The sequence below is a fragment of the Callorhinchus milii genome, unplaced genomic scaffold (genome assembly GCF_018977255.1).
Source record: "Callorhinchus milii isolate IMCB2004 unplaced genomic scaffold, IMCB_Cmil_1.0 Scaffold6, whole genome shotgun sequence".
Classification (NCBI taxonomy): domain Eukaryota; kingdom Metazoa; phylum Chordata; class Chondrichthyes; order Chimaeriformes; family Callorhinchidae; genus Callorhinchus; species Callorhinchus milii.
The window spans coordinates 2,005,787-2,029,562 of record NW_024704747.1 but is presented as its reverse complement, the minus strand read 5'-3'; the positions used below and the strand labels follow the sequence as shown (position 1 = coordinate 2,029,562).

The following is a 23,776-nucleotide window of genomic DNA, read 5'->3' as shown; positions in this document are numbered from 1 at the left end:
GTTAACTGTGGCTCTTACCATAATTGCCAATTATTTCCCAGACCACGGTGTGAATGCCCTTTTTTTCTCCGGCGCATCTTATTTTCGCATCGATCCCAAAGCAACGTATTCCAATCGAGACTGTGACGGTTCCGTGGTAATAAAAAGAAATCCCTTCCCCAAAAATTGCTCACTCAATCCGCGACTGTTTGCGGGGGACGCTGTTGTGCGCAATTGGCTGTCCGGTTTCTCCCACAAAATACACGGTCACTCCACTTTACAGTTTATCCAGTGAAGCGCTTTGAGATGTCTCAACAACGTGATAAGGCGCTGTATCAAATGCAGCAACAAAATTGATCAAAAGCACGGTCGAAGAGGAGGGTCTTGAGGTGGGTCTTGAAGGTGGCGAGGGAGGGGGTGAGGCGGAGGGACTGCGGGATGGAGTTCCAGAAGGTGGGGGCAGAGTGGCGGAAGGCCCTCCCGCCCGTGGTGGGGTGGGCGAGACGGGGATGTGAAGCGGGCCGGAGCCCACTGAGCGGAGGGAGCGAACAGGATGGTAGGGTATTTTAGGAGGTCGGAGAGGTTGGGGGGCAGCAAGACCGTGGAGGGCTTTGAAGGAGGACCAGGATCTTGAACTGTGTCCTCTGTGTGATGGGAAGCCAGTGGAGTCGGGCGAGGATGGGGGTGATAGGGTCACAGGGTTTGGTGCGGGAGAGGACACGGGCTGCAGAGTTCTGGATGATCTGCAGCCTGTGGAAGGACGAGTTGGGGAGACCGACAAGCAGTGAGTTTGCATAGTCGAGCCTCGATGTAATGAAGGTGTGTATGAGGGCTTCGGTGGCCTGCGGTGTGAGACAGCGGCAGAGTTGGGCGACGTTGCGGAGATGGGGGAAAGGCAGAGCGGGTCATGGAACGGCTGTGGGGTAGAAAGGATAGTTGAGGGTCGAACAAGACACCAAAGTTCCGGACTGGCTTAGCAAGGCAGAGGGTGCATCCATGGATGCAAGGTTTATTGACTCTGACTCCCTGCTGACTCCCCTACCAACCTGCCCGCTCCCTCCGTTCATCGGGCTCCGGTCTGCTCCATGTCTCCCGCCCGACCCGCCCTACCATCAGTGGCCGAGCTTTCAGCCTCTCTGCCCCCGCACCCTGGAGCACCATCCCACGGTCCGCTTCGCCTCGCTGCCTCTCCCTCGCCTCCTTCAAGGCCGGTCTCGAGACCCTCCTCTTCGACCGTGCTTTCGGTCGCCCTCCCACCTCTCTGCCTTCCCTCACCCCTACACCGCCAACCCCTGCCCCATGCTCGGGCCCCGACTGTTATTCTGCGAGCCTCGATGATGGAGCTGTCTCGGGTGGCTTGTCCCCAGCCCTGCGTTCACAGAGAACGCACAACATTCTGTCAATGAAAGGGAGTTTGAGACGTAGACAGGTTCACACGCTCCAGCACAACAAACTCCGCCACTAGAACAGCTAATTGTATTTCAATAACCGCAGTGTTTGTACATCAAAAGGCAGATTAGTCTAAATACTCATTACTTATTTGATTGGAGATGTTTTCCTTTGTCTTGTCTTTGAATCGACGACAACAACACAATTACATGCGTACAGCGCCTTTTGAGGCACCCAAGACGATCAGTGTTCGGAGCTGGGGGTTGGGACGGTCGGGGACGGTCGGGGACGGTGGAGGGCGGGCAGGGTCGGGGGGGGCGGGGGAAGAAGGGTGACCGTACGTAAAGAAAGACATCTGTAGCAACAAGCGTCCTCTGCTGCTTTTTCTCTCACTCGTTCAGTTTAATCCCTTCCGTTGCTCGCTCCCCTCTTCCCCTTTCCCCACCCCCCCCACCCGCACCGCCCCCCCCCCTCCCACACACCCACACCCACACACCATTGAAGTGTTTCCCGTTTCAGGAGCAGTAATCCCTTCAAATAAAAAATACGAACAGCACAACATGTTTCGTGAAGCGCATTGAGACGTCTCGAAGACGTGATACGGCGCGATATCAAATGCAAGGATTATTATGATTATTATTAACATCTCAGCTGAAGGACGGCAGCTCAAGTCTATAACTTTCCACTTGAGTCCTCCTGGCCTACTTTCTTGACGTCCTTTGAAGTAACAGTCTGGACTTACCTTATCTATCCCATTAAATATTTAATATATCTTAATGAGATTCCTGCCTCTCACCTCAGTGTCGCCTTAATCACCTCTCTCCCAGACCGCAAAGCTTACAATTTCTCTAATCTTTCGTCGCATTTCATCCCCTTCCCACAAAGTGTAGTTTTTTTTTCTTTCTGAATTGCGAGGGCGAGAGTTTTGCTCTCGTTCCTGTTCCGTCGGCTATTCTCCCGCGGAACTAAAAGGCCGCTTTTTTTTTTCGCGCGCGATCGGGCTCAAGCGGAGAGGAACTAAGTGAGCGTTGGCGATGTCGGCCTTGTTCTCTCGCCTCCGAGTCGAGAAGGCCGTGGGTTCACGCACCGCCCGACTCGTCGGAGAATTCAAGCTCACGTAGTCGAGGCTGACTCTCGCTGGGAGGACGTTCTATCGCTCTTCAGATGAGACGTTAAACCCTCACTCCCGGTCTGTGCCCCGTCCGGGTGGACGTTCGAAAGAACGCCCGAGGCGCTGTTCGAAAAGGGAAGGGAGTTTCCTTCTCTCTCTCACCCGGTGTCCTGGCCAACAATCTCCCCCCGACCCCCCCCACAAATAAAATGAGTCGCTCGCTCCGCGGCTGCTTGCGGGACGTCTCAACGAGGTGATAAGGAGCGATATCAAATGCAAGGATTATCATTATTATCGTGAGAGTTATCCCTCGAACGAGATGTTAACCCGAGGACGTGTCTATGTCTGTTTCAGGTGCTCAGCAATCCTCCAGATTGGTCTCCCCCCCCCCCCCCCACCCCCCGCTCCGTACATCAGACAGAGACACACAGACGCAGACACACACACGCGCGCGCGCTCGCGCAGACACGCAGACGGAATGATTAATAATTCCCGCAAGCCTCAAGCGGTGGCCGGAGTTATTTCCGTCTCGTGCAAAATGATGTGTAGCATAAGCAGTATCCTCTGGGGTAATCTCTCCACAGGCAAGAGCGGGTCTGTGAAAAGCACAGCAACCTTTCCCACTTATATTTTTGGCGGTATTAAAAAGAAGAAGGAATCGAAAGCAAACACAATTTGGATGTCGAAGATTAAAGGCAGGAAATTCCCCTCGTCTCCTGATACTCTGCCCGCTTGTTGCTCCCAAGCCCACCTCCCTCCCCCACCGCCCCCCCCCACCCGCCCACCCGCCCCCACCGAACGCTTCAAAGTAAGTTGGAATCCGTCACGATGGAAGTGTTTGATGTTAGTTTCCTTCGTGCCTTTCGACGTCTGCTGCAGTCCCAAGAAACATACGTCGAACAGAACGCTTACAGTTATCGCCGCACGGCTCAAGTTGATCACAGCACTGAGGCGTGCGGTTGATGCAGCGCCTTATCGCGTCCTCGAGACGTCTCAAAGCGCTTGGCTCTCAAGTGGAGTGACTCGCGCGTTTTGAGGGCGAAACGTCGCAGGCCTTCACAGCACAGACAGTCCTCGCAAACAGTCGTGGGGTGAGTGACCGATTTTATTTGGGGGAGAATGTCGGCCAGGGATAGAGCGAACTCCCTCGAGCGCTCGAGGTGGGAATGGGTGGGGGGGGGTATAATCCCTTCAAAAGAACTGATAAGATTTGGTCATCTGATCCACGACGGGTTGTGGGACACCGCTGCGTGCAATCGCGGGGGGCCACCGGGATAGTCAGCGTAGGAAAAACGTGTGGGGTAGGGATTTTGGAGGAGAGTACCAGCGGTGGTGGGGGCGGGGGGCGGTGAAGCGAGCACCAGCACAGCTGCGTGTGTGTGTGTGTGTGTGTGTGTGTGCGTGTGTGTGTACTGGTGCCAACTCCGCCAATGGAGCTATCTTTCCTAATCACAGCTCCCCAGATCTTTGCCCGGAACCCTTTAATCCAGTTCCTCTTCCAGTCATTTGTTCCTAACCCGACTGGAGAAGGAACCCAGAAGGCATTGGCAGCTGGTGGGGACGGAGAGGGAGGACGGTCGGGGGGGGCGGAGAGAGTGGGGGGGTTCAAAAAATCTGCGTGGGTTGATAAGTGCCTGCCTACCTCCTTCGAGGTTGTCTGGTTGCCATCAAGTCTGTTGAGGTCTCTGCCAGGAATAAGCAGCCGACTGCATTATTTAGACTTGGCAGCGAACGAGGAGCGAGGCTCGCTGGCTGGCACAAGCCAGAATAACAAGGCGGGCCGACGGCGAGATGTTTATCAAGCGGGCCGGGCTGCAGGGCGGACCTTTTTGGGGCGAGCGAAGGAGCGAGGCGCTCTGCCTGTGCCAGCCGTCGCCATGACCGGCGAGGCCGGTGCCAGCCGTCGGCACGTGGCGGGAGTCGCAGACGCTGACTGAGCGGATAGTGGGGTGGGGGCGGGGGCGCGGGGGGTCATTCTGCCCATCGCGCCTGTGCCTGTGCCAGCTCTCGCAACGATTTAGTCCTCCCTACTCTCTCTCCCCTACCCTCGCCCCTCCCCCACCTCCCCCCCACCACCCGCGCGCCCCCCCCCCACCCCCGACAACTTTCCCCCCCATATCTTTTTATTGTCATCAGCGGAGTCCCAGAAGTGCTTTCGTGGGAGTTTGTGGGGACGCCGCTGTGTCCGATTGGCTGGCGGGTTTTTGCCCACAAAATACACAGTCACTTCACTTTGCAGTATATTCCGTGAAGCGTTTTGAATTCAAAGTATGAAAAGGCGCCATACGAAAAGCAAGGAATATTATTATTATTATTGCCAGTTTTATTTGGGGGATTGTCAGCGAGGACACGGCGGGGGGTGGGGGGGGAGAGAGAGAGAGAGAGAGGGAGAGAGAGAACCTCCTCCTTTCGATTAGCGTCACAGGATCTTGAACGTTTCCTCTGAAGCGCAGGATCAATTAGGAGGATTTCGACGATTATTATTCGGGTTTATTTCCTGTCCCCTCCACGGATATCTTCTCTTCCACAATCGACTTTCGGCTGAAATTCCATTTAATGCCCTCTGCTTGTGCTGCGCCTGGGCTTCGCTTTGAAATAAAGTCTGATTTAACGTTATCTACGCCATTAAATATTTCATAAACTTCAGTGAGGTTTCCCCTTGCCTAAACGCTTTCATTCTCAATTGTTCAAGTTTAATTTTCTCTCGTCTTTGTCTGCGGCTCATCCTCTTTACCCTTCAGATCTGTCTGCCGCTTCGCCGCCGAAATTCTCCTTTGATGCTGTCTCTTCCTCGCGCACCTCTCCTCCCACTCCCTCTTCGAACCCCTCCAGTCCGGTTTCCGCCCGCAGTACAGAGACTGCGCTTGTGAAAGGCACCGACGACGTTCCTCTCTACCTGTGACCAGGGCTCCCTCTGCCTCCTTGTCCTCCTGGACCTCTCCGCCGCGTTCGACCCAGTCGATCGCGCCATCCTCCTCCACCGCCTTTCCTCCGTCATCCACCTCAGTGGGACCGCACTCGCCCGGTTCGAGTCCTACCTCACAAACCGCCAGCAGTACACCTGCACAAACGGCTTCCAATCCATCCTTGACCCCCTCCTCTTACTCATCTACATGCTCCCTCTTGGGGATGTCATCTGCAGACATGGGGTACATTTCCACATGTACGCGGACGACACCCAACTGTATTTTTCCACCTCTCTTTGCGACCCCCCAGTGCCCTGATGTTCTGCTGTCAGATCTCAGGGACCGGATGAGCGCAAATTTCCTTCAGCTGAACGTTGACAATACGGAAGCCATATTCTTTGGCTCTTGTCAACGTCTAAAATCTCATGGCTCTCACCTCCTCCACCTGCCCGACCTCCCACTAAAACTCTCCGAACCCCTACGCAACCTAAGCGTCAGGTTTGACCCCCAATTATCCTTCCTCCCCCACATCCGGTCCCTCACCAGCACCGTCTTCTTCCACCTCCAACGCATCGCCCGTCTCCATCAATACCGCACCACGAAAGCCGCTGAAACCCTGGTCTATGCTTTTGTCACCTCTCGGCTGGACTACTCTAACGCCCTCCTCACCGGTCTCCCATCCACTGCCATCCATAAAATCCAAATCATTCAAACCTCTGCCGCCCGCATTCTCACCCGCACCAAACTCCGCTCCCCGATCCCCCCAGTCTTGGCCAGACTGCACTCGCTGCCTGTCCCAGAGAGGATCGACTTCAAGATCCTCACCCTCTTATTCAAGTCCCTCCACTCCTCTGCACCCCCCGACCTCTCTGACCTCCTCTCTCCTTCGACCGCGCCTTTGCTCACCTTCCTCCCCCTCCCCTTGGGCTCGGCCCCGGGATCCGTTACTGTGAAGCGCTCTGAGACCCCGTCTGGAGTGGAGGGGGCTGTGTAAATCCAAGTTGTTGTTGTTGTTGAGACACGCGAATCAAATTCAAGGACCCTTGGTGGGCCTGAAACTCACCAGAACATCTTGAAGCCCCGGTAGCTCAACGGTTAGAGCTCTCGCCTCGCAAGCGAGAGGACCCGGGTTCGATTCCCAGGGGGGGACGAAACCTTCGGTAAGTCTCCTTACTCCACACCCCTCTGTTTACGCAGCAGTACTTAGGAACCCTGGTTGTTAGTCAACTGCTAGATCGCTTTCCAGGGGGTAATAAACCCTTAATAATAATTTATATAGCACCCCCCAACTCCCCACCCCCCCGCCCCTCACACAGGTCAGGATCCCGGAGCGCTCGTATCTGCCGGGGTAACACAGTAACTACACTTGTCGGCGAATTCCTGTGAAGCGTTTTGAGACGTGAAAGGTGCCCTGATAACAATAACAATATTATTAACTGAGCGGGCGTTTCCCAAGTCATTGTTGCTCGAACACGCCCAGTTTTGTCATTTACCAGTAGCAAACGGATAGCGATTTGTGGGAATTTGTGGATCTCTTGATGGTAACCCAGCGCTATTAAACGTGAGCCGCAGCGGTGAAGCGATCAATTTCCAGCACTCTCCTGTCCTCCACTTCGATGGTTAATCAATAAGCTCGCAAAGCACAAATGGGAGTTTAATCTGTAGGTTCACAAAGCCTTCCAATTGCCTTTAAAGCTGCGAGGTAAATTGCTGGGAGGGAGTTCCCAGTGGTCCCATAGACCCGGCGGCTCTCGAACAGACAACTAGACGGGTTCCGAGGCATCGAGTGGCTGGTCTAATGTGTTCTGCCGGGAAGCAGTTCGCCTCTTGAGGCATCTCCAAGCCGAGATGGCTTCCGTCTTGCTCTGCTTTACGTTGGAAAAAAAAACGCTCCTACAGTCCGTGTCCCGATTGTTCGGTTTCCGCACCCTTTGCCCGTCAGCGGTTTCAGGCGGACGTCAAAGAGACACTCCCGATTTCAGCCACGGCAACAAATTAATAATAATTTGATCCAGCGCCTGGTCACGCCTTCGAGACGTCTCAAAGCGCTTCACAGGATACACTGTCAAGTGAATCGACTGCGTGTTTTGTGGGCGACGTCCCCACAAACAGCTGTGGATTGAGCGACCAAATTATTATTATTTTGTTATGGAGGAACTATTCCTCCCGGAAAAGCGACCCGCCAATCGACTGACCACCGACCTAGTGGACATTAATCATTTAGTGGCACTTAAGGGCTTTGCTGTAAGGTCTTCCGGAGTCCCGTAGTGTAGTGGTTAGAGCCAGAGGGTTCGATTCCCGGGCAGAGCGATTACTGTTTACGGGACGCTGCTGTGCGCAGTTGGTTGGCGCGTTTCGCCCACAAAATACACAGTCAATACACTTTACAGTGTATCCCGTGAAGCGCTTTGAGACGTCTCGACGACGTGATAAGGCGCTGTATCGAATGCGAGGCTTACTATTATTATTATTATTATTATTATTATTATTACCATTCTGCTGAAGCCTGTGGGAGAAAAAGCGCAGCCAGAAAGGATCGGCTTATTTCTGTTTAGCCAAAATAGAACGTCAGGAACCTGAGAAGAGAAGGAACCAAAGTCACTCGTATTCTTTTCTCAACAAGTCATTCAATTGCCGAGATAGAAAGATATAGAGTTTTGCATTGATTCAACAGACAGAATTCGCGACAGGCCAGGTTGCAAGATGCAATATTATGCCTTTATGATCGCTTTATTGTGTGTCACCTCTGATGACAATATCAAAGTTCACGGGAGTCCCGTAGTGTAGTGGGTAGAGCGCTCGCTTCACAAAGTATACCCCGTGAAATGCCGTGAGGCGTCTCAACAGCCAGATTAAGCGCGACGCCAAACGCAAGGATTATTATTCTGATTATTATTACACATGGAAATTCCCGAGATATTTGCAAGCATAGAAATGCCCGCCGAGTATAATGGGAATTTCCATGTTGAGGTGGGATGGAGGGAGAAAGTCCTCAGGTCCGGGCATATAGATGTCATACAGATGATGTTTACACGGCGCCTTTCACGTCGGGAGGACGTCCCAAGGCGTTGGTTGGACAGTCAGCGATCTGGGACCCGAGTTGGGGGGGTTGGGTTTGGGGAGGGTAGGAGGGTGGGTGAAGGCACGGTCGAAGAGGAGGGTTTTGAGACGCGCCTTGAAGGAGGCGAGGGAAGGAAGGAGGGAGGGAGGGAGGGAGGGAGGAAGGCGAAGGGAACGTGGGATGGAGATCCAAAGGGTGGGGGCAGAAAGCCTGAAAGCCCGACCTCCGATGGTGAGACTGTCCAGGCTGGGCGGGGGGATCACGGAGCAGGTCGCAGCCTGCTGAGCGGAGGGAGCGGTACAGGTTGACGTGACAGATGTCTGCGAGCCTGTGACCTCGGCAGACGAGCGAAGCTTTTCCTCGCAGGGCCGCAAACGTCCTAGCTCGCACCGCGGTGCAGACTTAACGCCTGGGTGCCTCTTAAGTGAGCTGTTATGTCTGTCCATTATTCTGTATATAATTTTAATGGATGATCATAATGTTAATCGTTTTAACTGCACCGGCCGTGTTCTCAGGGCTCAGATGTCAAACGCATCAGGAGAGAATTAAACCTGCATCGACACTGAATAATTATTGAAGTCATTCGCCCCTTAGGCTGACAATCCTGCCTCTGATATTGAGAGCTTTGACAACACTCAACGTCAGCAAATGTCTGTGGCCAGCGTCAAGCTTTTTGTCTTGAAGACTTCCCTCGTCGCTTGCACTTACGGTCGTCCTCTTTTCTTATGTCTTGAGTCCTGTAGCGTAGTGGGGAGCAGGAAGCCGGTGGTTAGTCGATTGGCGGGTCGTTTTACGGGGAGGGGGGGGGCGGGTAATAATCCCTCCAAAAATAAACAAGTGAAATAATAATTCGGTCACTCAATCCACCGCCGTTTGTGGGGGGGACGCCGCTGTGCGCAATCGTCCGCCGCGATTCGCCCGCAAAGAAACATAGTCGGGTCACTTCACAGTGCATTCTGCGAAGCGCTTTGAGAGCGTCTCGAGGACGTGATAAAGGGCTAAATGCAAACGCCGGTATTATTATTATTATTATTATTATTTCTTCCCTCTCACTCGCCGTCCAAACCCGCCACCGTGCAAGCTATTCTGTGTCAAGGGTGCTGCGTGAATGCAAATCGGTGTTGCTATCCCTGTTGTATCGAGAGGCCCTCGGTTTAATCTCTCACCCAAGCTTCCCCCCTACCCCCACCGGCCCCAGAGCCGCTCTGGAGCGTCTGCTTGGACATGAGTTCAAAGCCCACACCCCCCCACACGTGGGGCTTAAATTTACGAGCTTTCAGGCAGCGCGATCCAATTCTCTGGGGGGAAAAAAAAATATTCTCCTCGTTCCCCCCTCGGATTCTTTTGGCAGCTATCTCAAATCTGTGTCCTCTGTGCCCCACCCCCCGCGCCAGAGGAAAGAGTTTCTCCCTATCCACCCTAACATAAAATCTCTCATCGTTTCGAGGCGAGAGAAAACGCTACCGACTGACCAGTTAAATATTAATGGTGACCTTGCGTTTGCCAAGCCTCGGGTCATATCAACAGCTCACCAGATCATCATTCATCACCTTAACAGGGCTCGTAAATGCTCCCAATTGATCTGGTGATGTATACACATGTCCGCTACCATTGCTGTCACTCCCGTCTGTTTATGTGACAGGCCGGGGCAACTGTAGCCCCAGTGTTTGACCTTTGCATAATCCTGATATGTATTAATCCCAATCGAATCTGAGCAAAACAACTCGAGGGTGTGTGTGGGTGGGGGGGTGTGGGGGGGGGCAAGGCCATTCGGCCCATCGTATCTACGCCAGTTCCCTCAAGAGCAATCCTTTTAAGCCCAATTTACCCGCCTGCCCTTCTCTCCCCCTCCCATACCCCTGTAGCTGACTCTTGCGAAGGTATATTTGTCTGGAAAGCCATCATGGATTCTGCCTTGATCTCCGTGTGAAGAACCGCTGCCTTAACCTTCCCCCCCCCCACCTTTTGCTCGTTGGCTAACGCTCTTAAGATTGATGCCATCTTGAAACTGACTCACCGAGGAGTGGGAATCATTGCTAACCCGTCGACTATCCTGTCCCCGTCAAAGTCACAGAGCCTCGGAGCGATAATCTTTTGCCCGCCGTAGAATAGGGACCGCGTTGATTCACGTTTCGCGGAGCGTTACGCGCCATCGAGACAATTCCGGTCAACCTTTCGTGCCGCGCGCGCCGGCAAAAAAACGCAGCGACTGTTTCAAGTAGCGATTGCTATTGGAGTCTCTCATCAAACTCTTTTGTTATTTCGAGTGGGGAGTGGGGGTGTGGAGTGGAGCAGATTAGTTTGTTGCCCTGGAGACTAAAAGGATGCAGCATTTATTTTGAGGAAACCCACCCACCGCCGTTCTTCTCCAAATAAAAATGTAATCGTACCGCGGTAAACAACGATGCCGGAGACGAGCGACTACAGTGACGTGGGGTGGGGGGTGGGGGGGGGGGAGGAACCAGAGAGGCTGGGACTGTTCTCCTTGGTAAGCAGAGAAGGTTGAGGGGGAGATTTAATAAGAGTTTTTTACAAATCACGATGGCTTTTTGATAGTTCAATGGGGAGAAACTCTTTCCACGGGCGGGTGGGTCGGTAACCAGGGGGGACGAGACGAGGAGAATTATCTTTTTTTTAAAAAAAAAGGCAGAAATATCTGGAACTCACGGCCTGAAAGGTTGGCGGAAGCGGGTTCGATAATAACTTTCAAGAGGGAATTGGATCGGTGCTGGAAAAGGAAAAATGTGTGCGGGGTTAGGGGGGTAAGAGCGGGGGGGGGGGGGGGGGAGGGAGTGGGATGACTTGGATAGCTCTTTTAAAGAGCAGGCACGATGGGCAGAATGGCCTCCTTCTGTGCTGTAGGGTTACACGATTCCGTGAAATATCGGTCCTTTCCCTTGTCCTGATTGAGACGCCGACTCGGGGCGATCAACCGGTTGGAAACCATCCGGGCTTCGGCTTGTAGGGTGAACGGGAGCTGAGTGGGAGGACTCCCTGCCCGCCCAGCAACTCATCTGCTCCTCCAAAGTCCTGCCGATGAACCAAAACAGCCTTGAGAAAATGTAAGGAGGGCGGGCGGGGTGGGGGGGGTGGGCGCGGGCGGTATTAATTCGTACCTGTTAATTGCTATGCGGTAATTAACACCTACCTTGCTAATTATCATGTGCATCAGATTTAGCCGCCCGATGGTAATTAACACATCCTACGTGTTTCAAAGGTTCATTTCCCTTGTTCCTCCCAGACCCCTTCTCCCCCCCTCCTCCACCTCCCTCCCTCCCCCACCCACCCCAACCCCCCCCCCCCCCACCCACCCCCCGGCAAATTTCTGCTCAGCCGAACGCAATGATAATCAGGCGTATTCGAATCCTATTATTCACTTGAACTGTAAAAATAATTGCTAACACATCATGCCGTGGCTCCTGGCGCAGCACGCCTCGCGCAGATAGTCCTCGGACGGCCACCGAACGCACGCGGCTTTCGCGTGACGAGATTGCGGGGGCCGCTGAGCGGGAAGAAGGTGGGGAGCGCGATGCGAGGGTAGACGAGGCGAGCTTGAGAGGAGATCACGGAGCCCTGTAGCTCGGGGGGGGGGGGGGGGGGCGGTGAGAGCCCTCGCCTCACAAGCGGGAAGGACTTGGGTTCGATTCCCTCGGCAGGGCGAGACGTTGAGCAGGTTATCCTTACTCCGCGCGCGCGCACGGCTCTGTTTACCCGGCGGGAAGCGTACGGTCAAGTGGGCGAAGCCTCGCGTGGCGTGTAAACACCGGGCCGTTGGGGCTTGTTCTCCGCTCTGCGCAGCCTGTGTGCCATCTTTGTGTGTGGTTCCTCCCCGCCCAGGCCTTCTCCGGGAACTCCAACGCAGACACGGTGGCTCACCACAAGCTGCAATACTCCATCAGGGCCAGGTACATCCGCTTCGCACCGCTCCAGTGGAACCCCAACGGGAGGATAGGGATGCGGGTGGAGGTCTACGGCTGCTCCTACAGTAAGTACAAAGCCAACGATGTGCGCGGCGGGTCTGTGCGTGAGTCTGTGCGAGGGGGCTGTGTGTGTGTGTGTGTGAGGGTGTTTGTGTGTGTGTGTGTATGAGTCTGTGTGAGGGTGTGTGTGAGTCTGTGTGTGAGTGTGCGCGAGTGTACGGTGTCTGAACATTTCAGAGGCTTTCCGGCATCGTCCGTGAAGCGCTTTGAGGCGTCTCAACCGTGCGGTAAGGCCCTGTATCTATTGCGAGGATTATTATTATTATTATTATTATCATTATTAATGATAATATTCTTTGCTGAAGACAGAGCTGCTTTTGCCTGGGGTCCGGTTGTCGTCGGTCCTGTGTCAGCGCAGCGTTGAGTCACACCGGGTCATCACAGAGACGCGCGAGGCGCTGACAGAATGCCGCACTTACGGGCAAAGCCACTCTGCCTGCTCTGATAAGGCGTGCGGCACCCCACGGCATCACGTTTAAAGACGACCGCTCCGACGTTCCCTTGCTCCGGACGCGATTCACCATAGAGATCAGCGAAAAACACAAGCGCATTCGGAATCCAGCTCACCGTCCATTTAACCTTTTTTGCGTGCAGCGTTCATTCGACAACCGTGACACACTTAATTACATTTGGTTAAGAATAATCCTTCCGCAGTAAGTAGGATTGACGCATCGTTTTCTGGGGGCAATAATCCCTTTTTTCAAAAAACAAAAGAAAATCCACGACTGTTTGTTGGGGGGGGGGGACTCTGCCGTGCGCAATCGGTCTGCCGCGTTTCGCCCGCAAAACGCAGGGTCACTGCACTTCACAGTATGTCCCGCGAAGCGCTTTGAGGCGTCTCGAAGACGTGATAAGGCGCTGAATCAAATGCAACGATTATTATACTGGATGGTGGCTTCAAAGCACTTCCTCAAGGCCTTGTACGGTATCTAACCAAGATAACCGGTGTCAGCCTCGATAATTCCCCCCCCCCCACCACCACGTGACCGCCCCACCCTTTTCTTTTTTAATCCGTGCCTCAGCCTCGACGGTGAGAGGCGATTGATTGAACAGCAAATCCGAGGATTTCTTGGACAAACATCTTTTTTTTTTTCCATCGCCCTTTCCATTTCTGTCTCGACGACTGGAGGGCAAAACCCGCCGTCGTGTGTTTTGCGGAGGTGAGGGTGTTGGAGGGGGGGGGGGGTGGTTAGTGGGAGGTGAGAGAGAGCGCGAGTCGATAGCAACTCCTCAGCGATTCAGTCCAGTGCGCAATTCCTCAGAACTCTTTTCGCTTTGAGAACCAGAGAGATACAGTTCAAGAAATCAATGGATTTAAGCCCTGAGGCTGATGGAGACAGACCCTTGTGAGAAAGACTCGGGGAGGTGAGGGGGTGGGCGGCGGTGGTGGGGGGGGGATACAAAAAGGCGGGTTAGAAGCGGGTCGTCAAAAACTAGTCACGAGGAGAGGGAATGAAAGGAGAAATGGTTAAAAAAAAACTGCGTCTTTCAATTGCACAAAAACTGTTCCTGGATTGGTACCGCAAAGCGCTGCGGGAACACGTCAAGCGGTATTCGGGGCAGCGAGGATGAGGGGGTGAGAGAGAGAAAGGAGAGAGAGCGTGGGGGTGGGGGCGGGGGGTGGGGGTGGGGGCGGGGGGTGGGGGGCGAAGAGAGAGATGGCAACTGGAAACAGATTTCGAGACGGAATCTTTTGCCTTTCATCTCAAGTGAGACTGACACGCGAACTCACACACACTCACAGACACACACACTCACCGCACACGTACACACACCACACACATACACACACCACACACACAGACACACACCACACACACAGACACACACCACACACACAGACACACACCACACACATACACACACCACACACACAGACACACCGCACACAGACAGACACACACACAGACACAAACTGACACACACACCGCACACAGACACAGACACAAACTCACACACAGACACACCGCACACAGACAGACACACACACAGACACAAACTGACACACACACCGCACACAGACACACACAGACACAGACACAAACTCACACCACACACACAGACACAAACTCACACAGACAGACACACAGACAGACAAACACACACACGCAGACACAAACTCACACACACTCACAGACACACAGGTACACACACACACACAGACACAAACACACACACACCACACACACACAGACAGACAGACACACACAGACAGACAAACACACACACGCACACGCCGACAGACACACACGCACCGACACAAACCCACACACGCACACGCCGACAGACACACACGCACCGACACAAACACACACACGCACACGAATCAGAGATAAAGAAAGCGGCGTTTTAAAAGCTCCAATTTGTCGGATATAAAGGGAGAATGAAACCACACATTTATACAACACACGAGAATCCAATTTGTGCTAAAGGCCGTCACGCAGAGGGTTACTCTCTCTCTCTCTCTCTCTCTCTCCTCCACCACCATATAAGCTCTGCTCCGCTCTTAAATATATTTTAAAAGTGAATTAACAGCGATTAATTTTTAGATCTGATGCGGCGCCTTTTTCCTGACGTCAGGAGGGGTCTCGGAAGCGCTTCACGAGACACCGCAGCGATGATTCATGACCCTCGCGTCTGATGCGACGTCGTCGCGCACGCCTCAAAGCGCTGCGCGGGATACGCTGGAAGGTGGAGCGACCGCGCGTTTTGTGGGGCAGACAACGCCGCAGGGGGGGGGTGTGGGGGGAAGACAGTAGCCAGAAATTGGGAGCGAAGGCGCTTTGAGACGTCTAGAAGACGCGGATCGTTATCCTTATCGCGACCGCAACCACTCCACCGGACGGCAGAGGAGGCGAGACGGGCAGGGGTTTCGAGGGGGGGTGGGCATGAATTACTTAAGACGGAAGATAAATAATTGATGGCTCGGTGTCCGTCAAAGCGCACGAGATCTTTACGCCCCGAGTAACACAAATAGATAAAGAAATAAAGAAAGAAATAGCCGGTTCACTTTACCCGATCGTCTGCGGAGCGCTTTGAGACGTTCCCCCCCCCCTCTCTGCGAGGCGAGCGCGCTCACCGCTAAAGCTCCACGGGCGCGGGATATGTTTCAATTAGCGTTTAATTGAACTCCGGAGGGGTTAGAAACACCAGTCCCGTGTTCCGAAGGCAGCCCGCGCCCACGGGTTCGATCTCCTCCAAGCTCCTCCCGGGGTGGGCCGTCGAGTCCTGAGCGTTCGCCACCCCCCCCCCCCCCAACCCCCCACCAATTACCTTCAGCTCGTCAAGGGGTCGCCCGAACGACGTTAAGCTTCGAACGTTCATTCGAGAGGTTGCAGAGAGAGGAACCGTCGGATATTGGATGCGGCAGCGGTTGAATTCCTTAATGGGGCTCTAAAACGCGGCTTGGGCTAATAGCTTGTGGGCTAACGATGTGCAAATGCACACAGTTGCCCTTTATTATCCAATTAAGCGATGGAATGGATCGCAGGCTCCCTCCGGCCTCAGCCCAGCCCGCACATCAGGCTCCGGTGTTAATTCATTTTCTTTTTAATGCGGTGTACACCGCCACAGAGATTTACCTCTCGGCTCTCCGGACGCAGATAAGTTTTTTCGGATTGGAAAAAGTTTATCGCGAAGGGGTTGGAGTGTCAGGGTTTTCAGCAAAAAAAAATCACGGCCGGAGGAGAGGACGATAATCATCTTAACGTTTGACACAGGGGCTTTGACATCAGGAGGAGACCTCCCTCACAGCGCTTCACAGGATGGATTTACTGCGAAGTGTAGTGACTGCGTACTTGAAAGGGGACTTGCGCGCAGCCACAGCAGTTTTGTTTTCTTGCAGTTTCATAGCGCCTTTCGCGTCGGGAGGACGTCTCAAAGAGATTCACGGGGCTGGAGGGTGGGGGGGGGGGGAAGAACAGCGACGGGACGAGGGGACGGGGAGAGAAAGCTACCCAACAGCTCGGTCGAAAAGAAAGGACCGAAGGAGACGAGAGAAAGCTTTGTCTCCCATCTTCCCTCCCTCCCGCCCTCCCTCCCTGACCAAACACCAGGAGCTCCGAGAGAATAACCTGACCTTCTCGTAACAGAACGCCTTTCACGTCAGGAGGACGTCTCAAAGCGCAATCGGCTGCCGCGTCTCGCCCACGACGTACACAGTCACTGCACTCTACAGGATGTCCTGTGAACCGCGTACCGACCCTCTCCCCCCCACCCCCCCACCCCCCCCTCGCCCTTTTATTTCCCCTCCAGAGTCGGACGTGGCGGACTTTGACGGCCGGAGCTCGCTGCTGTACAGATTCAACCAGAAGACGGTCAGCACCGTGAAGGACATGATCTCGCTCCAGTTCAGGAGCACGGAGAGCGAGGGGGTGATCCTGCACGGAGAGGGGCAGAGGGGGGACTACATCACACTGGAGCTCAGCAAAGGCAAAGTCTCCCTGCAGCTCAACCTGGGTGAGATTCTTATTAACCCACTTGCTGGCCGATGGGCGGATCGCTTTGCCGGGGGGGGGGGGGCGGGGGGCCGGGGGGGGCTAATAATAAAAAGAAAAATCGCTTGCTCGACTCTCACGACCGTTTGCGCGCAATCGGCTGCCGCGTTTCGCCCGCAAAACACACAGTCACTCTGTGTCACTCCGTGGCATGTCCCGTGAGGCGCTTTGAGACGTCTCAACGACGTGATAAGGCGCCATATCCAATGCAGGGATTATTATTATTATTTATTATTATCATTATAACAAGGACAGAACCTCTGGCAATCCAGAAACCCTCCCCCACCCCGCTCATAACGCTCTCGTTCCCCGTCTCTCTCTCTCTCTGTCTCTCTCTCTCTCAGGCGACACGAAGCTGCAGTCGGTGAACGGCCACACCTCGGCCACCCTGGGCAGTCTGCTGGACGACCAGCACTGGCACTCGGTCACCATCGAACGGTACAACAAGCAGGTGAACTTCACCGTGGATCAGCACACGCAGCACTTCCGCACCAGGGGCGAGTTCGACTACCTGGACATCGACTACGAGGTACTCAAGTCCGGTTGCGCGAACCGCAGCCGCGAAATCATTTCGGTCGCTTCGACCCACCGGCCGCTTTTGGGGACGCAGCCGGGCGCCTCCATGCACGTTAAAAATGGACGCATCCAGAGGACGCGTCCTCAAAGAGCTTCGCAGGATTAAGCGCGGAAGTCCCGGAGGGCGGCGGCTTAGCGCGCTCGCCTCGCAAGCGAGAGGACCCGGGTTCGATTCCCCCCGGGGGCGTTCGATTCAGGGCGAAACCTCAGGCCGAGTTTCCTCGCTCCACACGTCTCTGTTAACCCGGCAGTAAAGAGGAATAACTAACTGGGGAATAGTAAGTCACACTGACGCCGCAGTTGACGCGTTCTGATTGACGCGGTCGGCAACTCAAACCCAACTTCATCGTGCGTGTGCGCGCGCGTGTGCGTGCGTTTCTTTTCACGCACACGCGGTATATATTTATATTCACGTGCCGGAAGCGATTTAAAACGAACCGCACGTTTCACTTTGGCAGCGCGGTTCAATCTGGAAAGAAAAAGGCTGTTAATTCTTCGGATGCGGAAGAAAATAATGCGACAATGAGAGCGCAGCGCGCGCGCGCGTGTGGAGTGATTATACCAACGCAGAACTGAACGCAAATTGAGAAGGACTGAACATTTGGGAACATTCGTTTCTTCGCAGGGACTGTGCCCTGGCAAATCCTCCTAAAGCAATCATGCATTTATTTGCATGCGAATAGGTGATTACGTTTCCGCTTTTGACGCATTAGCGACAAACAAAGCGTAGAACGGCTTCGACGCATTTGCTAAAGTGCGTCGAAATTCAGCTCGTTTTCCTTACTGCTCTCTCTCTCTCTCTCTCTCTCTCTCTCTGCTCAGCGCCCGAAAGTCCACCTCGTCAGACTTTCAAATTGTACTTTTATAAGGTGATGAGGTGGAGCCCCGGTAGCGTAGAGGTCAGAGCGCTCGCCTCGCAAGCGAGAGGACCCGGGTTCGATTCCCGGGCGGGTCAGGGGCGAAACCTTAGGCACGTTTCCTTACTCCGCACCCTCTGTTTGCCCGGCAGTAAGTAGGAACCCGCTTGTTAGTCAACTGGCGGGGTTAATAATCCCTTCCAACTAAAAGAAATACGGTCACTCATTTCGCAACCTGTTTGCCGCGTTTCGCCCATGAAATGCACAGTTAATCCGCTTCATATCTCGACGACATGATAAGGCGCTAAATCAAATGCAAGGGTTGTTATTATCGTTATTATTTTTATCACTATTAGACCGTGAGCTGACACCTTCGCTGCAGTGATTTACCGGTTTGTGTCACGTCGACAGGGGGGCTGCGTGAGGTAGTAACTCTCGCGTCTCCTTATCTTTCCCCAAAGCTTAGCTTCGGAGGGATCCCGGTGCCTGGCAAGTCGGTGACCTTCCTGAGGAAGAACTTCCGCGGCTGCCTGGAAAACCTTTACTACAACGGGGTCAACATCATCGACCTGGCCAAGAGGCACAAACCTCAGATACACGTCCTGGTAAGACACACACACACACACACCATATGCAAAGACACACACACACACACACACACACACACACAATCTCTAGACCCCCAAAAAAACAAGGTCCATCTCGTTCGCCTTCTACCAACCTGGCAGTCGCTCGTCGCATCAACCTCACAAGCGAGAAGGACCTGGGTCCAATTCACAAGATACACAGTCACTCCACTTTACATTATACCCCGCGAAGCGCTTTGAGACGTCTCGCCGACGTGATAAGGCGCCGTATCAAAGGCCGTCAGCCGACGAAGGATTTCAGCCGCTCCCGAGGACGGGGCAGTAAAGAGAAAGTTTAATTATTTTGATTAATTGTCCATTAAAATGCTAATCCACTCTGCTCGATTACTGAGCCACTCGTTCGCTCTCCTGATGAAACGTTAGGCCGTGAAAACGGTGATGTTTCGCTGCTCTCTTGGCTGCAGATTGATCGAGTGTCAGCGCTGATATAGTTCCTTCCGTGGAATTTCGCTCCACGTTAAACTTCCTTTGCTCCGCACGTAAAGCCCGGCTGTCGGTCGTCTGGCCGATCGGTCGCTTTCCAGGGGTAAACAAGAGCAACAGCAACTTGCGCTTTACGCGGTGTCGCGTCTCGGAGCGCTTAACAGCGATGGCGCCTGACCCCGAGCCGGGGAGAGGTGGGGTGGCGGGGTGGTGGGGGGGGAAGGGGGGAGAGGGGTGGGGAGAGGTGACCGTAAGACCGTATATCCTCGTGTAGCACTTTGAGACGTCTCCACGACATGAAAAGGCGCAGCAACGAATGGAAGTATTATTGTATTGTAATACATTATTATTATTATTTATCCCTCTCCCTCCTCTCCCCCTTTCCTCCCCTCCTCCCCACTCTCCCCCTTCTCCCCCCGCCCCACTCCCCCCTCTCTCCCTCCCCCCCCCACTCCCACCTCTCTCCCCCTCTCCGCACCTCCCCCCCCCCCGAACGCCCTCTCCCCCCCCCCATCCCCAGGGGAACGTGAGCTTCTCCTGCTGGGAGGCCCCGGTGGTGCCGGTGACGTTTGGCAGCTCGGGCAGTTACCTGGTGCTCCCGGGGCGGCCCCGGATGGATGGGCTGTCGCTCAGCTTCCAGTTCCGCACGTGGAACGGGGACGGACTGCTGCTGTACAGCCGACTTCCCGGGACAGCCGGGGCTCTCCGCGTCCGGATCAGCAACGGGAAACTCCGCAGCAACATCCGGAAATCCTCGCGGAGCCAAGCCGACATCACAGCAGGTAACGGAGAGAGTTAATAATAATAGGAATGATAATAGGAATGATAATAGGAATAATAATAGGAATAATAATAGGAATAATAATAATAGGAATATTAATAATAGGAACAATAATAGGAACAATAATAGGAACAATAATAGGAACAATAATAGGAACAATAATAGTAATAATAGTAAGATGCCGTCCGGCGTGGGGGGCGCTATATATATCCAAGTTGTTGTTGTAATAATAATAGTAATTGTAATAGTAATAGTAATAATACTACTACTAATAATAATAATCGTTGATGGGCTGTGGGGAGGGGGGAGAGGGGAGAGGGGGTGTGTGTGGAATTACAGACCTGCAGGAGAGATGGTAATCTCCAACCAGCGTTAATTTCATTAGCGATTACCTTCTGGAGCGAGGCACAGACTGCGGGAAGGATGATGAGAGTTTGAGGGGGAGGGGGGAGAGAGTCAGAGCCTTGACTATGGCGCCTGGGCTTCGCAGGAGAACTCGCTCAAGCTGTCAGCTCAGCTCGATCGGCGCCATCGGAAGATTAGCGAAGGTACGGCCGATGAGGAAGGTTGGCAAAGTGTGTGGCTGGAGGGCGGAGGCGAGGGGAGTGGGGGGGGGGGTGGTGGGGTGGGGGTAACTGCTGGACGCTAACCAGTTAAAACAACATAGCTTGGCCATCGATAGGACTGTCCGGTCCAGCTCTGAGTAGACCCCACTTACCCCCCTCCCCTGCTGCCTTCGAGACTTCCTACCCCCACCACCACCACCACACACACCCCCCACCCCCCCCCCCCGACCCCCCTCTCCAGGAGGATAGTGAGCAGAGGAGTGGGGAGAGAGCACATCAGACAAGAACAGAAGCAGCTGAGCCGGTAAATTCGTCTGTGAAAGCGAGTTAATCCGGGCAAACGGATCGCTTTAATAATTAGGCGACTTAACACCTCGGATCTCGGGACATTGCCTTGATCCATCTTCAGTTAAGCACCACCTCCGGGCAAACGCGAGGGGTGGGTGGTGGGGGTCAGCCTCCAATTAATCTGGTCTTGTCTGGATCCCGCATCCGAAGTCGTAGCTTCTGATCTCTGTCACACCGCTCCAGGCACAGCATTTCGCTTCATCTCAAAGCGCTCCCTTCCCCGCGCCGTGAAATCCTGCAGCTCGGTGGTCAGAGCGAGAGGACCGCTCGGGGGAGAAACCTTGGCCGTGTTTCCTTGCTCCACACGCGTGCGGGCGCGCGCACACACACGCGCACGCACACGCGCGCCTGTGTTTGCCCAGCAGTAAGGAGGAACCCGGCGGTTAGTCGATCGGCGGATCGATTTCCATGGGGGGTGGGGGGGGGGTAACATTCCCTTAGAAACACTTCACTCGTTCAGCGGCCGGTGGGGCAAATTGGCTGCTGTGCTGTGTTGGCCCACAGCGCACAGTCACTACACCTCGCAGGCAACCCCTCGCGGCGTCTCTGGTGCAATGTCAATGGCGAGGATCGTTTGTTTATCATTTAAACTCACGAGAATCGGTACAGTGCCTTTAACAGACACAGACACGGAACTCGGTTCAACGTCTCATCCAAAGGGACAGACGCTACAGCTCCCCCCCCAACCCCCACCGCACCCCCACCCCCACCCCAGCAGAGGAAATTCTGGCTCGCTCCGAACCGCACGAGCCTTAACACGTTGCGGAAATATCTATTAATTCAAGGGAGGTGAACAGAGAACAGCAGCAAAGTAGAGCCCGAAGCAAAGTAATATTAAAGACAACAAGAAGAGAAGCAAATTATAAGGATATTTTTTCTTTCTCTCTCCTCCCCCTCCCCCCCCCCCCCCACCCACCCTCCCCTCCGTCGTCGCGCATTTGAAATCGGACGAAGACCGAGCGGAACGAGTTGGTTGAAAAGAATTCCCTCTTAACGAGAACCAAAGCCAAGCGCTCACAAGAAAGAAAGCAGACCAACTAATTAATTAATTAAGCCAATTAAGGACGGAAAAGACGCGCAAAAAGGGGCCAACGAGGCCAATAATAATAATAATAATAATAATAATAATCCTTGCATTCGATAGAGCGTCGTATCCCGTCTGCGAGACGTCTCAAAGCGCTTCCCAGAATATACAGCCCAAGTGAACTGACCGCGTGTTTTGCGGGCGAAAGGCGGCGGCCGGGAAAGCGCGCGGCGGCGGCGGTCCCACAAACGGTCGCTTCACGTACGTTCTGCGAAGCGCTCTGGGGACGCGATGAGGCGCTGTATCAGACGCAAGGAGTTGTTATAATTATTATTACCCTCGCCCTCATCTCGGAAGGGCGTCGCAGGAGCAGGAGCCGAGTAGGAAAATCCTCAGCGACAACCCCCCCACTCCCTTTACCCCCCACCCACCCACCCCACCCACCCACCACTCCCTCCTCCTCCCCCCCCCTCTTCCCACAATCCCTCCGCGGTCCCTCGCCCGGGGGTTGGCTTTGACGAGCTTCGCGCTTGTTTCCCCAGGGGCCGACCTGAACGACGGGCAGTGGCACTCGGTCCGCCTGAACGCTCGAAGGAACCGGGTCAGCGTGATCCTGGACAACAACGGCACCTCCACCTTCCACTCCACCACCCAGACGCCCATCTTCTCCGGGAGCAGCTATTATTTCGGAGGTAACGGGACTGCCCCCCCTCCTTTTCTGTCGCTTCGGACCCTCATCCCGCGCCCCCACACCCCCCCGGTTGCCCTCTTCCACGTGCGTTCCCTCCTTCTTCTCGGTAAATAACGGCAAGTTAAATTATTATTATTTTTTTTGAAGGGTTTATTACATTATATGATTATATTATTACCCCCGGTAAAGCGATCCGCCGATCGAACTACTGCCGGGGAAACAGAGGAGTAAGGAAACTCGCCCAATGTTTCGCCCTGACCCGACACCCGGGGGTTCCTCTCGCTCGCGAGGCGCGAGCGCTCTAACCCCCGCCGCGCTACGGGGGGAATGGAGGCGCGGAATTCACGGCCGGGTTCGGATGCTCTCAACCGTGGTTTCACCCCCCGGGTAGGACATCCCGTCTGACATCCCCCCCCCCACCCCCACCCCCGAAAAAAGGGAGGTCCCGATTGAACGTCAACCCGTGTTTATATTTTTGACACGCGCGCGCGTGTGTGTGTGTGCGTGTGAGTGTGCATTGCGTGTTTTTTTTTCTTCCCCCCCCCCCCTCCCTAAAAGGCTGCCCCGAAAACGCCAGCAGCGCCGACTGTTCCAACGGCTTCGGTAATTTCGAAGGCTGCATGAGGCTCATACTGATCGATAATCAACCGGTGGATCTGAACCTGGCCGGACAAGGCTCTCAGGCCAACTTCACCGACCTGCACATCGACGTGTGTGGCATCCTGGACAGGTATATAACCCCCCCCCCCACCCGCCCGCCCCGGCGTTCAGCGCAGCCCCTAATCGCGCCCTTAAAGCGTAGTGGAGTCCTGTAGCTCAGTGGTTAGAGCACTCGCTTTGCAAGTGAGAGACCTGAGTTCAATTCCCGGCAGAGGGCGAAACCTCGGGCAAGTTTCCTTACTCCACACAGAGCCTAATAATAATCCCTCCAAAACCCAAAA

At 54.3% G+C, this 23,776-nt stretch overlaps 1 protein-coding gene across 1 annotated transcript in view; it reads left to right on the top strand.

Annotated features, from left to right (window-relative positions):
- LOC103172414 (contactin-associated protein-like 5) overlaps positions 1–23,776 on the top strand; it is a 94,635-nt gene that overhangs the window by 54,374 nt on the left and 16,485 nt on the right. The window contains 7 exon segments of the mRNA XM_042336195.1: positions 12,284–12,431; positions 16,681–16,884; positions 17,267–17,451; positions 18,817–18,960; positions 19,946–20,207; positions 22,687–22,836; positions 23,394–23,565. Coding sequence (XP_042192129.1) covers positions 12,284–12,431; positions 16,681–16,884; positions 17,267–17,451; positions 18,817–18,960; positions 19,946–20,207; positions 22,687–22,836; positions 23,394–23,565 — 1,265 coding nt within the window.